The sequence below is a fragment of the Festucalex cinctus genome, chromosome 5 (genome assembly GCF_051991245.1).
Source record: "Festucalex cinctus isolate MCC-2025b chromosome 5, RoL_Fcin_1.0, whole genome shotgun sequence".
In the NCBI taxonomy this organism is placed as follows: domain Eukaryota; kingdom Metazoa; phylum Chordata; class Actinopteri; order Syngnathiformes; family Syngnathidae; genus Festucalex; species Festucalex cinctus.
This window is the reverse complement of record NC_135415.1, coordinates 3,837,501-3,852,914: the sequence shown is the minus strand read 5'-3', so window position 1 is coordinate 3,852,914 and position 15,414 is coordinate 3,837,501. Positions and strand designations below refer to the sequence as shown.

General features: G+C 38.7%; 1 protein-coding gene and 2 long non-coding RNA genes across 20 annotated transcripts in view; 2 read left to right on the top strand and 1 right to left on the bottom strand.

Moving 5' to 3' along the window:
• Positions 1–15,414, bottom strand: part of pdzd2 (PDZ domain containing 2) — a 337,302-nt gene that overhangs the window by 237,086 nt on the left and 84,802 nt on the right. For 14 of the 18 annotated variants that reach the window (XR_013283667.1, XR_013283668.1, XM_077522502.1 and 11 more), the window contains 4 exons: positions 11,258–11,403; positions 8,336–8,468; positions 6,669–6,725; positions 176–275 (listed from right to left, as the gene is read on the bottom strand). Coding sequence is in view for 16 of the 18 variants with exons in the window: in XM_077522502.1 (XP_077378628.1) it covers positions 176–275; positions 6,669–6,725; positions 8,336–8,468; positions 11,258–11,403 (436 nt within the window). In the remaining 2 variants the exon portion in view is untranslated. Of the gene's footprint in view, positions 1–175; positions 276–6,668; positions 6,726–8,335; positions 8,469–10,415; positions 10,669–11,257; positions 11,404–15,414 lie in introns of those variants that run through there. The other 4 variants (XM_077522515.1, XM_077522512.1, XM_077522513.1 and 1 more) reach the window with 4 other exon arrangements.
• Positions 2,112–2,833, top strand: LOC144019446 (uncharacterized). Its single transcript, XR_013283674.1, has 3 exons — positions 2,112–2,333; positions 2,428–2,625; positions 2,707–2,833. It is a non-coding gene; the product is annotated as an uncharacterized LOC144019446 (long non-coding RNA).
• On the top strand, positions 10,144–10,849 carry LOC144019443 (uncharacterized). The gene is made up of 2 exons (XR_013283671.1): positions 10,144–10,267; positions 10,424–10,849. It is a non-coding gene; the product is annotated as an uncharacterized LOC144019443 (long non-coding RNA).

Below are 15,414 nucleotides of genomic sequence, written 5' to 3'. Positions count from 1 at the left end.
CATTTAAATCGGTTTTGAACTGCTTTTAGATCATAGTTTATTGTATATTCATGGTATGAAATATTAATATTGGCAAATAAAATTACTTTTAGTGCGGTATCAATTATTCGCGGAACTTCTCCATTTGCAGTCAGGCTCCGCTTTTGCGGGTCTTTCACAGTACAGTATTACTAACCCTGGGATGGACTGCAAAGCTTTATGGGTGTGGGACTGCAGCAAGATCCTCGGACTGGCTCTCTCTGACATGTGTCTTCTAGTTTCTCCATGTTAGTCAACTGTAAGTAAAAAACAATGTATCTAGTCAATGTCAGTGTTTATAGTCTTCAAATATTCTAATTTTGATTACCAGAACATAGTTTAAGATAATTAAAAAAATAAATTAATTAATAAAAAATAAAAACAAGAGGGCAGCCTGAGTAGTGCTCTTCTGCCTCAGTAGAGGAGTGTTCATATCTCTGCTAAAACCCTTCTGTGTGGCATCTCCATATTCACTCTCTGCTTGCATGTGTTGTGTGCTGAGAGGTAGGATCCCAAACGCAGAAACAAAGAAGTCTTTATCTATTTATTCACATTGAGAGGCAGAAGCTAAGCGATACACAGGAACAGGTGAGCAATAATCCGGCAAAACACACTCAATTCTCAGACCCTTAAATAGACAGTCAATCAATTTCATTGGTTGTGGCTAGACATGTACTAGTACAGACATGGAATTCCATTGGCTGTTGACTCCATAATTACAGATCGTTTCTGACATCAACAAACATCATATAGCGTAAAAGATCCTTGACATCATATTGGCTGGCAACCAGTCCAGGGTGTACCCCGCCTACTGCCCACAGCCAGCTGAGATAGGCGCCAGCACCCCCCGCGACCCTTGTGAGAAATAAGCGGTAAAGAAAATGGATGGATGGATCTTGACATCATATAGTCCAGACATCATATAGCCTAAATCTAGTTGAAAGTGGATGTCCATGGAACTCTGGCTGTAATGTCAATGCATGTTGTGGCATTCATTCCAAAACCGGTTTGTGGACACCAGCAATTTACTCTAATCACGTCAACATTACCCAGTGAGATTAATTTAAATACCATTAATCCAGACCAGCACCTCAAAACCAGAGTTTTTTTTTAGGTTGCATGTTTAATTAAAACAAAAAACAAAAAAAAGAGCACTGTAGTGTATAAAACAATGAACAAGAATGTGAATAAATTGGTTTTATAAAGCATAATTAATTACTATACACTGGGACAAGTCACAACAACAACATTGTCCAGAACTGTGTGCCTTTAAAAGGGGCGTGGCATAGTTTCTGTGTGCATCTGGATGTGAGTTTAGAGTAACTATACACTCTTAGAAGTAAAGGTTCCAAAAGGGTCTTTCTTTAAGGGTAGAGAACTACTTGCTTCTGAAAAAAACTTTTCTGGATAAAGATTTCTTCAAGGGTTCTTTTGAGACTAAGCGTTCCTGTAAGATCTGTTTCAATACAGAAAACCCTTTTTGGAAGGAGTTCTTCAAGGGCTGTTGAAAACGTGGGTATTAATGACTAGATACACCAATTCGACGTCAGACAAATATGACAGATGCCTACACTCTGTGGCGTCGGCCCAGACGTCGGCACATCGCGTAGAAAAATTACATAAATGCACATCGCATCGACCTATAGGTCGCTTGCACATCGTAATGCATCATGGGAGTTTTTTCTTCGGGCGCCATCTTGGGTGTCCGCCGGTTCACAAGGTACACTCGTGAGTTACACGGTAGAGCTTATCAACCTGATGTCATTTACGCAGTATTTTTACGATTTACCGGAAGATCAAAAACAACGATACAGGCAGAAGGTGTCTCTGTGTGGTGGGATTGATCCTAATTACGTCCTGACCAAGGGTGATTTTTTTTTGACGGAGAAAGCTTGCTGGCCAAATGTGACTTCTCTGGACATTTTTCACTACCTCGTGTTGACAACATGCTCCATAACACGCCAACAAATCCCTGGAGGCTTACAATTATTTTGTAAGCGGGTGGATACAGAGTGTAAACTTTAACATCGCATCATAAGAAACTGTTGCTGTTGCACGTAAGTAAACCACATGGTGTTGGTAATTTTGCACACAAAAATGTTGATTTGTTCTCAGGCTTCCTGTTATCATTGTGTTTACATGCACAGCTGGGTTTACCTGATGTGGTTTTTCTAATCATTTTATAACAGGCAAATATGGCAGAGCGTATAAGAATAAAAAGTAACTATGCACAGCCTCCCCGTGGCTTAATTAAATTTAATGCTACCCTTTCACTAGTTACATGTTACTTAATCAACTTACTCTAAATGGTTAAGGTTAACCACACAGCCTCCCCGTGGCTTAATTAAATTTAATGCTACCCTTTCACTAGTTACATGTTACTTAATCAACTTACTCTAAATGGTTAAGGTTAACCACTCTCAGAGGACGTATTTTTAGTTTCAGTTTCCAGTACAATAAAACGTGTTCATGGTAACTACTGAGCATACTGACAGCTTTTCTTATGATCTCACGGTTAAGGAGGCTGTCACAACACCCAATTTCTGTCTGGTGCCGGATGGCAACAATTCCCATCACTTGTCACGACAACACCAATATTATTACCAGGTATGTATGGCTTTACTTTTTGTAGTTTCTTATTTAATTCTATGTTTCATATTTTCATTACAATGTTTGTAATATTTTCAGATTCAGGCACAGATGAGTTTAACTGGACGGACTTCTGCGACTTTGTGGTGTGGACAAAGTGTGATTGAGCGAGTCCACCAAGATCGCTCGTTTTGGCCAGCTGGAAAAGCCAGAGGTTTTTTTTCCCAAAGTCCCCTCCTTACCTGAACTGCTCGGGAGAGCATTTACTAGATCAGCAGTGGACTTCCAGTGTTCCTGCTCAGCCGCTGTCACCTACCACTTGCTCATGTACTTCAAAGATGCGGAATAAAGTAGTTTTTTGTGCTGCAGCAGATTGTAAAATCAAATGATATCACTTGAAGTGTGCCAATCGAGACTGCCAAAAGGACAGTGGTTTTGTGACAAGTGTGAAACAAGGATTATTGGGAAAACTGAAACACAGTACTGGTACTTGTCTTACATTAAACAAATTTAAAAGAGAGCAACTTTTTCCTCTGTACATAGTATAATGAAAGTCATTGCGTACCCCATCAACATTACATCATACCGTCATCAGGATGGTAGGCACCTGTGCTAAAATAAATACATTAATTAACAGTTCAATTTTATCCCTGAAATTACTACATCTAATCATTATTCACTTCATTTTTTGTGCTTTTAGAAATAATAGAGATTTATGCCATTACTTTAAGAGGGACCATATTGCACATTGAGTCAAATCCTGTCATTTGTCTTATGTATAGCTTTGTAAACAAACCCAACAATAGAATTTGTATAATCGCTGCCTTTATTAGCGCCAAACAAACAGTCGCATGTTGTCCTCCTCCAATGCTTTGATGCTCGCCTTCGTTTCCATCATGTCATTGGCAATCAAGTCGGTGTGGCATGAGATCCCTAAAGAAATAATAATAAATAAATAAAAAAAGATCACAAAAAAATACGGTACCAGTAAAAGGTTTAATATAGTACAGTAGTATAGTTTTTTTGTCAGTGTAAAAGAAATGTACACATTTTGTTGCATTTTTTAATGTATGAACATTGCTACAGGCAAATACTTATTTCTATAAACACTTCCAAATGTCTCTAAAATATAAGGTGCGTGTACACACACAAACATAAACACATACATTCACTCATGCATACAATATATCATGTAATGAATTCTGAGTGGCATACCAGAGTCAATGATGTCAGCAGTACTTGAGGGTACAGGTTACTGGAGCCATCTGGCTGCATAACTGCAACAAACTCTCTGCCACTTCGAGTCGTCTTTTCTTTGCTTGTCTCTCCTGTGCACGTTCATATCTTGGCACCGACTGGGCTGAGACATAGATGTTGTAACTTGGGACCCAACTTTAATGTTGGAGCCCAGTCGGGATGATTGGACAGAAAAACGGGCGCAGGGCGACCTGTTAAAATAAACAAATATATAAACAAATAAAATATGGAAAGACTGGTTATTTTGCCTCAGTAGGGTGGCCGTGAATAAGTTCTTTAGCATGATGTGTAGGCTACCGGGGGTCTGTTTTCTTGCATCACCCCCTTCTGTCTCTTTTTTCCAAGTTTACATTTTGCCACCAAAAAACATGTTATCGGCATTAAGAGCCCAAGACTAACCAATCCAATTTCAGCAGTAAACACTTTGCACTGGCACTACTTGGGTGAAAATGTTCGATGTTAGCTTTCGGCTAACGTCCGCTAGCCAGCTTGTACTACCGAACTTGCTTGCTCATGAATCCAAAACATAAGCAACTTGCCCATATATGGGCGGTCGAAACGTTATTAATCCTCATGCATTAAATAAAGGTAAACAAGCTTACCGCTCACAAAGTGATGGCTGCACACACGAGCCCAAAGTAACGACTTCCCTCCGGAGTCCGCACTCCTCTGTCTCCAGGCCCTGGTTCCTAGTTATTTTCGGAATTCGGAAGAAAGGCCGACCATTTTCCCCCTTGGCTTTGTTCGAACAGCCAACGATGCAGCAACAATGTACCATTTTAAACGCAGACAACAAACGTGATAGATACGTGTTAGACCGAATCACTACGTAATTGGAGGCCACCCAGCATGGCGACTACGACAAATCCGAGGCGGAAGTGACGACATGTGCAAGCGACCCATTACATACCTATAGCGCATGCGTAAGAAGTAATTCCCCTCCATACCATCGGCAGCAGTAGTCATTATTCTTAAAGGCAACCAGAAACCTCTTTACAGGGGCGGGATATAAAAATGTAAACAATGCATACGGGTTACTTTTTCTCTTACGTCCTCCCACGTGAATGAAACCCTGCGGCTTTTTTCACAGTATCGTATATAAAAGTAAATCCCACTTGCTATATCCAGTTACGTCCCCATGTCATGCCATAGACTGGCTTTGATACCTTTGTCGGCAAAACTTTTAACGGTAATATCATACAATGCCGGTCTCTCTTGAACCAAAGACACAAAGCCATCTTCCTGATCCTCTGTCCAGACAGACATTGTACGTTCAAATGTTCGAGCATGGTTAGGAGAAAATGTTGCCGCTCCTGGCTGACATTCCGGCCGACCTCTTCCACGTTCATGCACTTCCTCCACGGCGGTAGCAGCAGCGCCAGGGTAAACGCGACAGCCAGCTGGTGAAGCTAAAACGGGCGCTGGAAAAAGTTTCTTCCCCTGCTTGTTGCCGAACGCATGGAGGTACTTCCGTTGTGGCAGATCCTGGACCCTGTCGACTCCTGGCTGCTAACGATCGGTGGCTCGTCTGAAAAGATTCGGCCGGTGCCGACCTCCAGCTTCTATAGGAGTTTCCTCAAGACCGCTGGACGGAAGAGCCATGTACCCCTTCTGCTCCCACAAGGATCGCCCTGTTAAATGTGCTGTCATTGACAAACAAAACCTTTATTTTGAGGGAGTTTTTCCTTTCCAACAACTTGGATTTCCTCTGCCTGACGGAGACCTGGACTGTCGCCGGTGAGTCTACCGCTATGATTGAATTACTACCCCCTGGCTGTGCTTATTTGGACACTCCGAGGACGTCAGACCAAGATGGAGGAACGGCAAATATTTTTATATTTTGTATTTTAATATTTTACAATGTCTATTTACCACATTAATCAACAGCTTTGAAGCCACCTTCTTTGAAGTCGGCCAACTGTCACTGTGCTGTGCTGTCATTTACCAACTTCCAAAATACAAGAAGGACTTTTTAAACAATTTTGCAAATCTTCTTGCCGAAATCATGCTGAAATATGATCATATCTTCTTTATGGTCTCGTGTTGGGGGGATAGGGGTTAGATCAGTTAGGGTTGGGTTAGAGGGTTAGGGTTAGAAGGTTAGAGTGAAGGTGAAGATCAGCACCTCCAAATCCGAGACCATGGTCCTCAGTCAGAAAAGGGTGGCGTGTTCTCTCCAGGTCGGGGATGAGATCCTGCCCCAAGTGGAGGAGTTCAAGTATATTGGGGTCTTGTTTACGAGTGAGGACAGGATGGAGCGGGAGATCAAGAGGCGGATCGGTGCAGCGTCTGCAGTGATGCGGACTCTGTATCGACCAAAACAGAGTCCGCATCACTGCAGGCGCAGACGAAAAAAGTATATTTGTACCTGTTTCAGTTTTGCAGCAATTAGCATTAGAATATAGCTAAGTTTCATCATTATTCACAAACCTGTTGAAAACACTGGGAGAAAGAGCTTGTTACAACATGGCCCTGGTTGATCTTATATTGTAATAACTACCATTGTTTTAAGCGACCTCTTCATGTCAGAAGCTGTATCAAATCCTTCTGTATGCTCTAGCATAAAAAACGTTTTAAAAAAATTTATAAGTATGTTTTTGGGAGTGCTGGACAAAGTATTAATAAACATATTTACCGTATACGTTTTTGGCTTTGAATGAGTTAAAGTGGACACATAATTAACACCATTTCCAAATTGTACCACATGGGAGCAAAAAAAAATTAAAAAAAATGGAATGATGTCACTCGGACCATGCAGTGTTACATCTTGTGTTAAGGTTCCAAAATGTGACGGAGATACTGACCAGATCTGGCAAACTGGTGGATGGGTGGTGTTGGAATCCTACATCGGATTTTTCCTGCTTGAGAGAAAAAAAAAAAAAGGTTTTAATGGATGTAGGATATCAGTGGGGCTGTGCAAAAGAGGCCAGATAAGCATCGCATTGATTCAAATGCAAAATGTCCTCATTCAAATAGCCTAATGGGTAGTACTGTAACCAAGAATGAGTACAATGTTGTTAACAGATACACACGTAGTGCTACAAGTTATTTTAAATACAAAAAAATACAAAAGTAGAATATATCCCTACTTTTTACACATTAGAAATTGTAAATGATGGCAACCAAAAGCAATTTTCACAAAATATATTTGAAATGACTAAAATGCCAGTGGTAGATTTAACTAATTGGAAACCTGCAAACGATGTGTACAAGTTTGGCTGATGGTAAGGATATGGGTCAAAAGATTCAACATTGTACAGCAGTTACTGTAATTAAACATTGAAACTATAGAAATAAACATCTGAAATTGTTAAATGTAAAGCCCTGTAAAGTGGAAATAAATTACTTGTTAACGACTCGTCACAGAGCAGAGAATTTTAAACAACCCTGACGAATTTGGATGATTAAAAATAGTAATTCGTATATAAAATTAGGTTTTTAAAATCATGGAAAATCTAACTATTGTTTCCGCACAGAAACTTTCTGTTGCGTACATTTCCGGACATGTTTCAGATCTGAAAATTATAAAGCTTCCAGTGACTGGAATTTTTCCCACCAGGTCGTTGTTGTGTTTTCCATGCCACAACAGGAGGCACTCGTCACAAACTAGCTCACGGGTTCCTATATGTCGATGGCCGGACAGTGGGATAATCTTACATGTCACCTCCTCGTGTTTCTTTGTACATTTGTACATTTGTACATTCAAGACACTTCCGGGAAAGTCAACCGTTTATTAAACAGGATGGCACATGTAATTCAGCCTGTGGCTCACACTACAGATTTTAGCTTATATTTCCTGCTAATCAAATATCCACAATATTTGGCATCCCAATATAACTGTATTACGATAGCCAGAGTAACATCAAATACGTAACACTTGGGAATTTAAATAATGATACCAAGCTGTTCTGTAAATTGTGGCATCAGGAGAAATGCATTTTTGAGGCATTGAGGGATGTACGCAATTTTGTTGCCTGGGGTTTAGGTTTTAATGGCTGTATTTTGAGATACTTTGAGGGGAAAAATGGATGGATGAATAAATTTACACTGACATTTTTCAAAATATCACCTTTTCAGTGCTGTCCCACGAAAAGATATATTTAAATATCTGCATAAATGTGACGGATGTACTCACTTTTGTGAGCTACTTCACCTATATTTTGAATTTGAAAATAATAATAATAATAATAATAATAATAATAATAATAATAATAATAATTCATTTTTTTCCAACTAACAACGGTTTTGTGAATCTGTGGTGTTCAGTAACTCCTACAAGGTTAATAATCACTGGCCTAGATAAAAGTAGCCACCAAATTTGTTGATTTCGCCTGGAAAAAGTGGCCAAATCCCAGATACATAGCTGTACATAGCTTAATTGAACTACAAACCTCTAAGGGTGATAAGGGCTTAACAATCAAATGATCATAATGGATTCCCTCCTTGATTAAGTGTGTGTTAGGTGTGCTACCCTGCTGGCAACGACGAGCTGGACGAGACCAAGTGAAGAGCGGAGGATAGATACAGCCTCTTGATGTGTTAGACCCACGAGCGATTGACCATTAATCATAAGCAACTCGTCACCAGCTTGAAGACGACCATCCCTGTAATGCAAATAGCAATGGAAATGCATGGAAACTCTTAAATGCATACAGATGTTACAAATAACACACAGTCGCAAAGGTGGGTAACAATGGTAAGAAGAGCATCGTTATTTAAAACCCAATTCCATTTAACACGTTGTTTTAAACATGCAATGATTTTTAAATCATGTTCAACCTATATTTAATTGAATACACCATGAAGACAAGATATTTAATGTTCAAACTGATATATTGTTTCAATTTAAAGGCAATGCCCAATTGCAAGGAATTCCTCATGATTTCATCATCTTTGGTTTGAAGCACATCCTACTGCCGGTCGAGAGGGATGAAAAAAGCTGTTGACTATTCAAAGATTTTGGATGCCTGTAAAGTTTATAAAATTTCATCAAGACTTTTTAAAGTACAGTATTTTTTTTTTCATTAAAAAAAAGTGCAATACTGTTGCTTACATAACAGACTTCTTTGAAAAGGAAAATGGACTATAAATATATGAAGATTAAGATTATGATGACTATAAGGTAAACACAAAAATGCTCAAATAAAAGAAAATAGTTTGTTGGGTTAAAACTACTACAACTGATCAAACAGTAACTTAAGTAAATGCACTGCGCATTACTAACCACCCCTGACCAGTTATCAGCCATCCATCCATTTTCTTATTCACTGTGGCCACGTCTACACGTAGCAGGGGTTTTGCAAATGGGAGAGAATTTTATGCGTTTTGCTCTGTCAGCTACACGTCCCCAGGTGTTTTTTTTTGTTGTTGTTTTTTTTTTAGCTAAAAACAAAGGTTTGAAAAAACTCCGGCCAAAGTGAAGATTTATGTATTTCTCCTGATCTGCATTCACATATAACAGTCGTAAACGAAGTCTTGGCTCTATTGCTAAATCGCTTTGTGCTAAAAGACTTATTATCCCCTCAGGAGGCAGATCAGACACAAAAGCGAGTGGCTCCGTACTCTTTCTTTACTAAGTGACCAGGCGCGGTTCCCACGATTACAGGGAATCCGCAAACAGTGCTTCCATTTTTTGCTTCTTTTTTAATACCTCTTAAATACCTCTGTAGCAGCCTGAAAGGCATCTCAACGTGCTTATTGAGGCTGAAAGCACTTTTTTATGTTCATCCATCTTTTTTATATTATTTGAAATGGCCAAATATGAGCTAAATTTACATGTTTATGAAAGTGAGGCGGAAAATAGCCTGTTAGACGATGTCTTAAGTATTATTATTATTATTATTATTATTAGTAGTAGTAGTAGTAGTAGTAGTAGTAGTAGTAGTAGTTAGTAGTATTGTATTTATTTCATACTGCACATCAATTTTTGTTTTTGTCATGATGGTGTTATGAAGGGGTGGCGCTTGAGTGATGTTTTGTCTCATGAGATGTTTTTGTTTTGATGTTTTTGTTGTATCATCAAGTTTCAACTGAAGTGACGTTTGAGTTCACGTCCTGTTAGTTTGGGTTCATGACCGTGAGGTGAAGTGTCAAGTACTGATGTAAAAATGTCTGTTAGGTACTGATGTAACAAGTGTCTGTTTACTACAAAACGTGATGTTCGTGATGTCAACCTTTAATCATTTAGGTGATGTCTGGACCTATGTGATGTCGTTCTTTAGTCCTTTACGATTCACTGTCTGTAGGTGCAGTCTGATAATTGTGTGTGGTTTGCCGGATTATTGTCCACCTGTCCTGTCTACAGCGTCTCTGGGGTTCTGCTTCTCAATGTGAATAAATAGATAAAATCTTATTTGTGTCTGCATTTGGGATCCAAACCTCTCAGTACACAACAGTTTTGAAGGCAAGTTGATAAAAATAAAGATGCCTGTCAAAATTTCTGCACATTTTATAGTTTCATTCTTTTTTTAAATACGTTCTTATATTAGTATTATCAAGTAACATCAAATAGTTACTTTCATTATTGAATAACTAGTAAAGTAATTAGTTACTTTTTCAGAGAGGCGGCCTGGTACCCGGCAGGTGAACCAGGGATCCTGGGGAAGCAACTAGCTGCACTCGGTGGAAAGTGCTCCTGGAAGTCATCCATGGAAGTGGGAAAGTGCTCAATTTTCATTTGGCGAACGCTCCAGCGAACCTGGGATACGGGTGGCAGTGCTCTCTGCGGGGGCCTTGATGCTCTTGGGGCTCGCTCCACCTGCTTATCCACTGCCAGGTGATTTGAGCTTCTTATAGCCTTCATTTCTGTGGTGTTGGATGCAGACACGAAATGTTTTGTTGTTGTTGTAGTTTTTTTTTTTTTTACATTTTTACAAAGTGCGCAAGTGATTTGATCAGCAGTGGAAGGAGAACGTGTCAGGCTAGTAGTACCCCCGTACTGTCTTATTTAAAAAAATAAATAAATAAATAAATAAATCTACGCTGACAGTCTGCGCTTGTGTGACTTATTGTGGAAGTAACGTTAAGAGACGAGCAGTATTTGTCTAACTACTGCAGCTTGGCATGCATGTAAATGAGCACTTCTCCGTTTGTGGGCGTTTTTGTGGCTTTTTTTTTTTTAAACAAACGAGGCGGTGTGGAAATATTCTTTTTCTCTACACGGGGAGAGGGAAATACTTGTTTTTAAAATAGCCAGCTACGTGTAGACAAGGCCTTATTATTTTGTATATTATACCCTTCTCACTTTAAAATGTCCTCTTTTTATTTAAACTGATTCTAAAAATCATTTTGATAATAAAATATAGAACAAGTAAACAAACAAACAAACAAATTATCTACAAAAGCTGTGCCCATGAAAACACGTTCACATTAGACAAAGCAGTGAAAAACAAACCTGTGAATTGTTCCTCCCTCTTCAATATGAGCTATGTTAATCCCATGAGGACAGCGCTTGGAACCACGGCCACCAGTTATCTGTATGCCCAAGCCCTCTTGACCTTTCACCAAATGCATTTTCCAGATGTGGCAACCCTGCCTTAGCTTTAAAAAAGGAGAAAAACAAAAAACAGAATCATACAATCTGCAAATATCGCTTCTTGTGTTACAAAGGACATCCTATTCCAAAGGAAAAAGTAGGTGTACTAGACGAAGTGCAATTTCTGAAGAAATCGCGTGGGAATGCTGAAAGCTGGATGCTCATAGCTGAATGCTAACCTGAATGCTAATCGCTGGTAGTAGAAACAGTAGTAGTATTACTAGTAATTATTAAGTAGTAACTTGTAGTTAAATGACAAATACAAACCCATCCACTCATTCTCAGTCAGTAGTCAACAGTAGCCACCTACCATAAATTACAAGTAAAGTATTTTTTTAATTCATCTATTTATAAGCAATGCCTATACTCCTCTTTCACATCGGTGGGTGCTGGTGCTAAAAAAAAAGGGATTATCAGCAAACTTCAGCTAAAATTAACACAAAAAATGCCATGCCATGTCATCTATATCCTTTAGCATAATGGCCCTTATATATTGCAATGTATTGTCCGAGGTGGGATTTGAACACGCAACCTCGTGGTTACTGAACAATCCACTATACCAACTGAGCTACTGAGCAGTGTCAGAGACCTTGTAATGATGGTCAGTTGTATGTATGGAAGTGGGCGCGGAACGTGGGACTTAGAAAAAGTTCCATGTCAGTTCCTTTGGAAATGAATAAAACTTCACGATACATTAGGAAAAAAGAAGTTTAACTGCCCATTTACCACTCGATGGCTCCTGAACGTTCGATCAATGTTTTTGAAGGGCCCAAACACGACGTGACTTTTATAATGCAGCTTAATCAAAGCGGAAGTCCTAATGATTGATTCTTCCAACTAGACGATGGAAATCAGTCATTCAAATGACATTTAATCAAATGGGTGTAAAACAATTGAACAATGACCATTTCTGAAATTAGAGTTGGGGAAAATATTTTTTTTTTCCTATGAAACAGTACCCCAACATGCCAGTACCCCGACGTGCAAGTACCCCAACATGGCCCGGGTTGCGAGGGCCCTTTATAGCTGCTTGCAGCTCTAGTATTATGTTTGTTTTTTTGTCTTTTTGTAAAGCGCTTTGTGATTTGAGTTGAGTTGCATTACATCACACGTGACAGATGGCACGAATCCTCCTAATTCCGTAATAGCTATAATCCATGATATATCCTCATGTCCAAGCCAATCACTCCATACAGTGGGGGGATGAAAATCCATGTTGAAAATATTCATGTTAGCGCATGTTAAAATTTAAGTTAACAATGACACTGACAAATTTGTTGTAAAAAACAACATACTAGCTATATAAACTGATCTATATTTATTTATACCGTAATTAAAAAAAATACATCCATGAAAAATACTTAAAAATAAAAGTGTATGAGGTCTATCAAGCGTAATTAGCTTTAACAGTTGTTTAAAAAAATAAAAAAAATAAACAAAAACCCAAGCAGCTTCCAAGGACGCCAGGTGCAAGCAATCTTAAAGGGATACTTGATTCATTGAGCCATTCTCAGCAGAAAAAGTTAATATTTTGTCCTGAATTAATTTGATACCTTCAATATTTTTCATATACAATTAATACCTTTAATTAATAACACATGTTTCCATTTGCCGCCGACTGAACATGACATCATCTGTGCTGGGGAAACAGGTAATGACCAATCACGGCCCATCTGTTTTCTGGGTTTGGTCAGCAAACTGAGCTGTGATTGGTCCTTACCTGTTTTATGAGCACGGGTTATGTCATCTTTAGCTGACAGCAAGTGGCAATATCAGTTTTTAAAAGGTATTAATCGTTCATGAAAAATAATGAAGTTATCACATTAATTACAGACAAAATATTATCTTCTTACTGTTTCATTTTATGAAAAGTAGTTGTTTTGTGATACGAGGATTCTGCCCAGTAGCGACGATATCAACTTCCCTGTTGCACAGCAAAACCTTTAAGGCATAAATGGGAATTCAGAGACAACACGGTGATTTATTTTTATTTTATTCTTCAAAGAACAGTACAAAGCTTAAAGTGCTTTTGTCATGTTTTGTCAATCAACTCGTGGGTTCATAAGATATTTAACAACTTTCCATTAAAAGCACGTGACATGGATTTACATTCAAAATCCTTCTGATATGGGTTAATACGCCAGCTGTCTGTCTCTGACCCACATTTTAAAACACTACTCGTCACTCTGGTTTCTTCACGTTACCAGTTGTACATAAGTTGATTTAATTTACATGGTTCCAACCATTTTTGACTCCATATCACTCTTTTGTTTTGTTTCACCCCAACATTGACATTTCTCCTTGCATGCCAGCATGTCTATGGACCTCTACAAAGTGTAAGATTTCCCCTTGAAGCATTAGTAATTACACATATAAATCATTTATGAATAAATGATAAGAAATTAAAAATGTTAAACTATTCATTTACATTTTAAATGCGTGTCTAGACATAGCAGCATAGCACCATGAGTAAGTGCCCACCTCAGGATATTGACGTGGTGATGGTGAGCCAAAATTTAAACAGACTATATGCGCAAATGTATACTAAGCCAAACTTCAATGCATTTGGCACATATGTGCAGTAGTCTATATACTTATTTATGCAGCAATAATTAAAAAATACATAGTAAGATTTTGAGTTCTGTAATCCTGTACAGATAATATGTAAGATACAATAGTTAGTGCAATTTAGCAGAGGTGCGCGCGTCAATGAAATTTGAGCTTCCGTCGTAGGAACATATCTAAGTAAAATGCAGAGGTTATAATTTTGAAGAAGTAATAGTCATTGTGCATTTTAGACATTGTTTCAATTGAAGTGCAGTGTGTCAAATGGAGATCACTGATTGGCTATTTAGCTAGAAAATGCAAATCATTCCTCCGGGTGAAGAGCGCCACTGGCCGATGACGTCACACTACGGCATTACACCCCATTAAATAAGAGTGATTTGCTCATGTATTAGTTCAATTTGTTCATTGTATTCACGTGGAACTTTTGTCTTCATCTAGTAAAGAAACTGAAAATTAACTGAACTTTAATTTGTTTTTTGAAATATTTTTGTAATCAAACAAAAAAAAGATCCAAAAAAAAAAAAAAAAAAAAAAAAAGATCATTCAGACAGGTTTCTGGAGGGGAAACAAAACTTAATTTGTTTCAGTTTGCTCCGTCTCCAACTGACTGGACTGACAAACAAACTGACTGGTTGTGCATTATCCCGCTGACAGGGAACTTTTATTAACACTGCTTCCTCAATGCCAGCGCATTCGACACACACTGTCCGTCACTCAAAACTGTCCGGGTATGAAACAAAACTCAAGCAATTCCTATTGCTTCACATCTCATTTGCATTTCTTGTCTGTACAACCAATCACAGTGATTATTACCAACATCAATTTGCATACAAAGCAAAATGACAGAAAAATCTCTTCATACTTAAAGTGATAGTTTGGATTTTTGGACATGAATCTGTATTTCATCCTCACCTCTAGTAGTGTGCGATCAGCCCTGACTTACCTCTGACAGCATTCTGTGACACGAGTTCTGGTCCAGTTTTGGTCGAAAGGAAAGTAGTCCGGCTAGTTGGCTGGGGTCACGGAAATAAAGCGTTTTTCTTCTAAAAACAATTTGGGTTCAAAAGAGTGATACATTTGCATCACAAAACTTCGCCCTAGAAAAAAGTCGGACTCCATTATCGCCGGGTACTATTTTTCTGTTTGTTCGTATCCCTCTGCGACGCCCTGCATACAGCTGATAGACGCGCAGTAATCTATGAGTTGTTTGTCTTTTTGAAGTTAATTATTAGGGCGGAAGACGCGCTGATCAGCTGGATGCAGTGCGTCAGTTTTCTGCATAAAACTGACGCACGCTGCATCGTGCCGCTCAGTGATTCGAACGAACAGAAAAATAGTGCCCGGTGGTAACAGAGTCTGACTTTTTTTCTAGGGCGAAGTTTTGTGATGCAAACGTATCACTCTTTTGAACACAAATTGTTTTTAGAAGAAAAACGCTTTATTTCCGT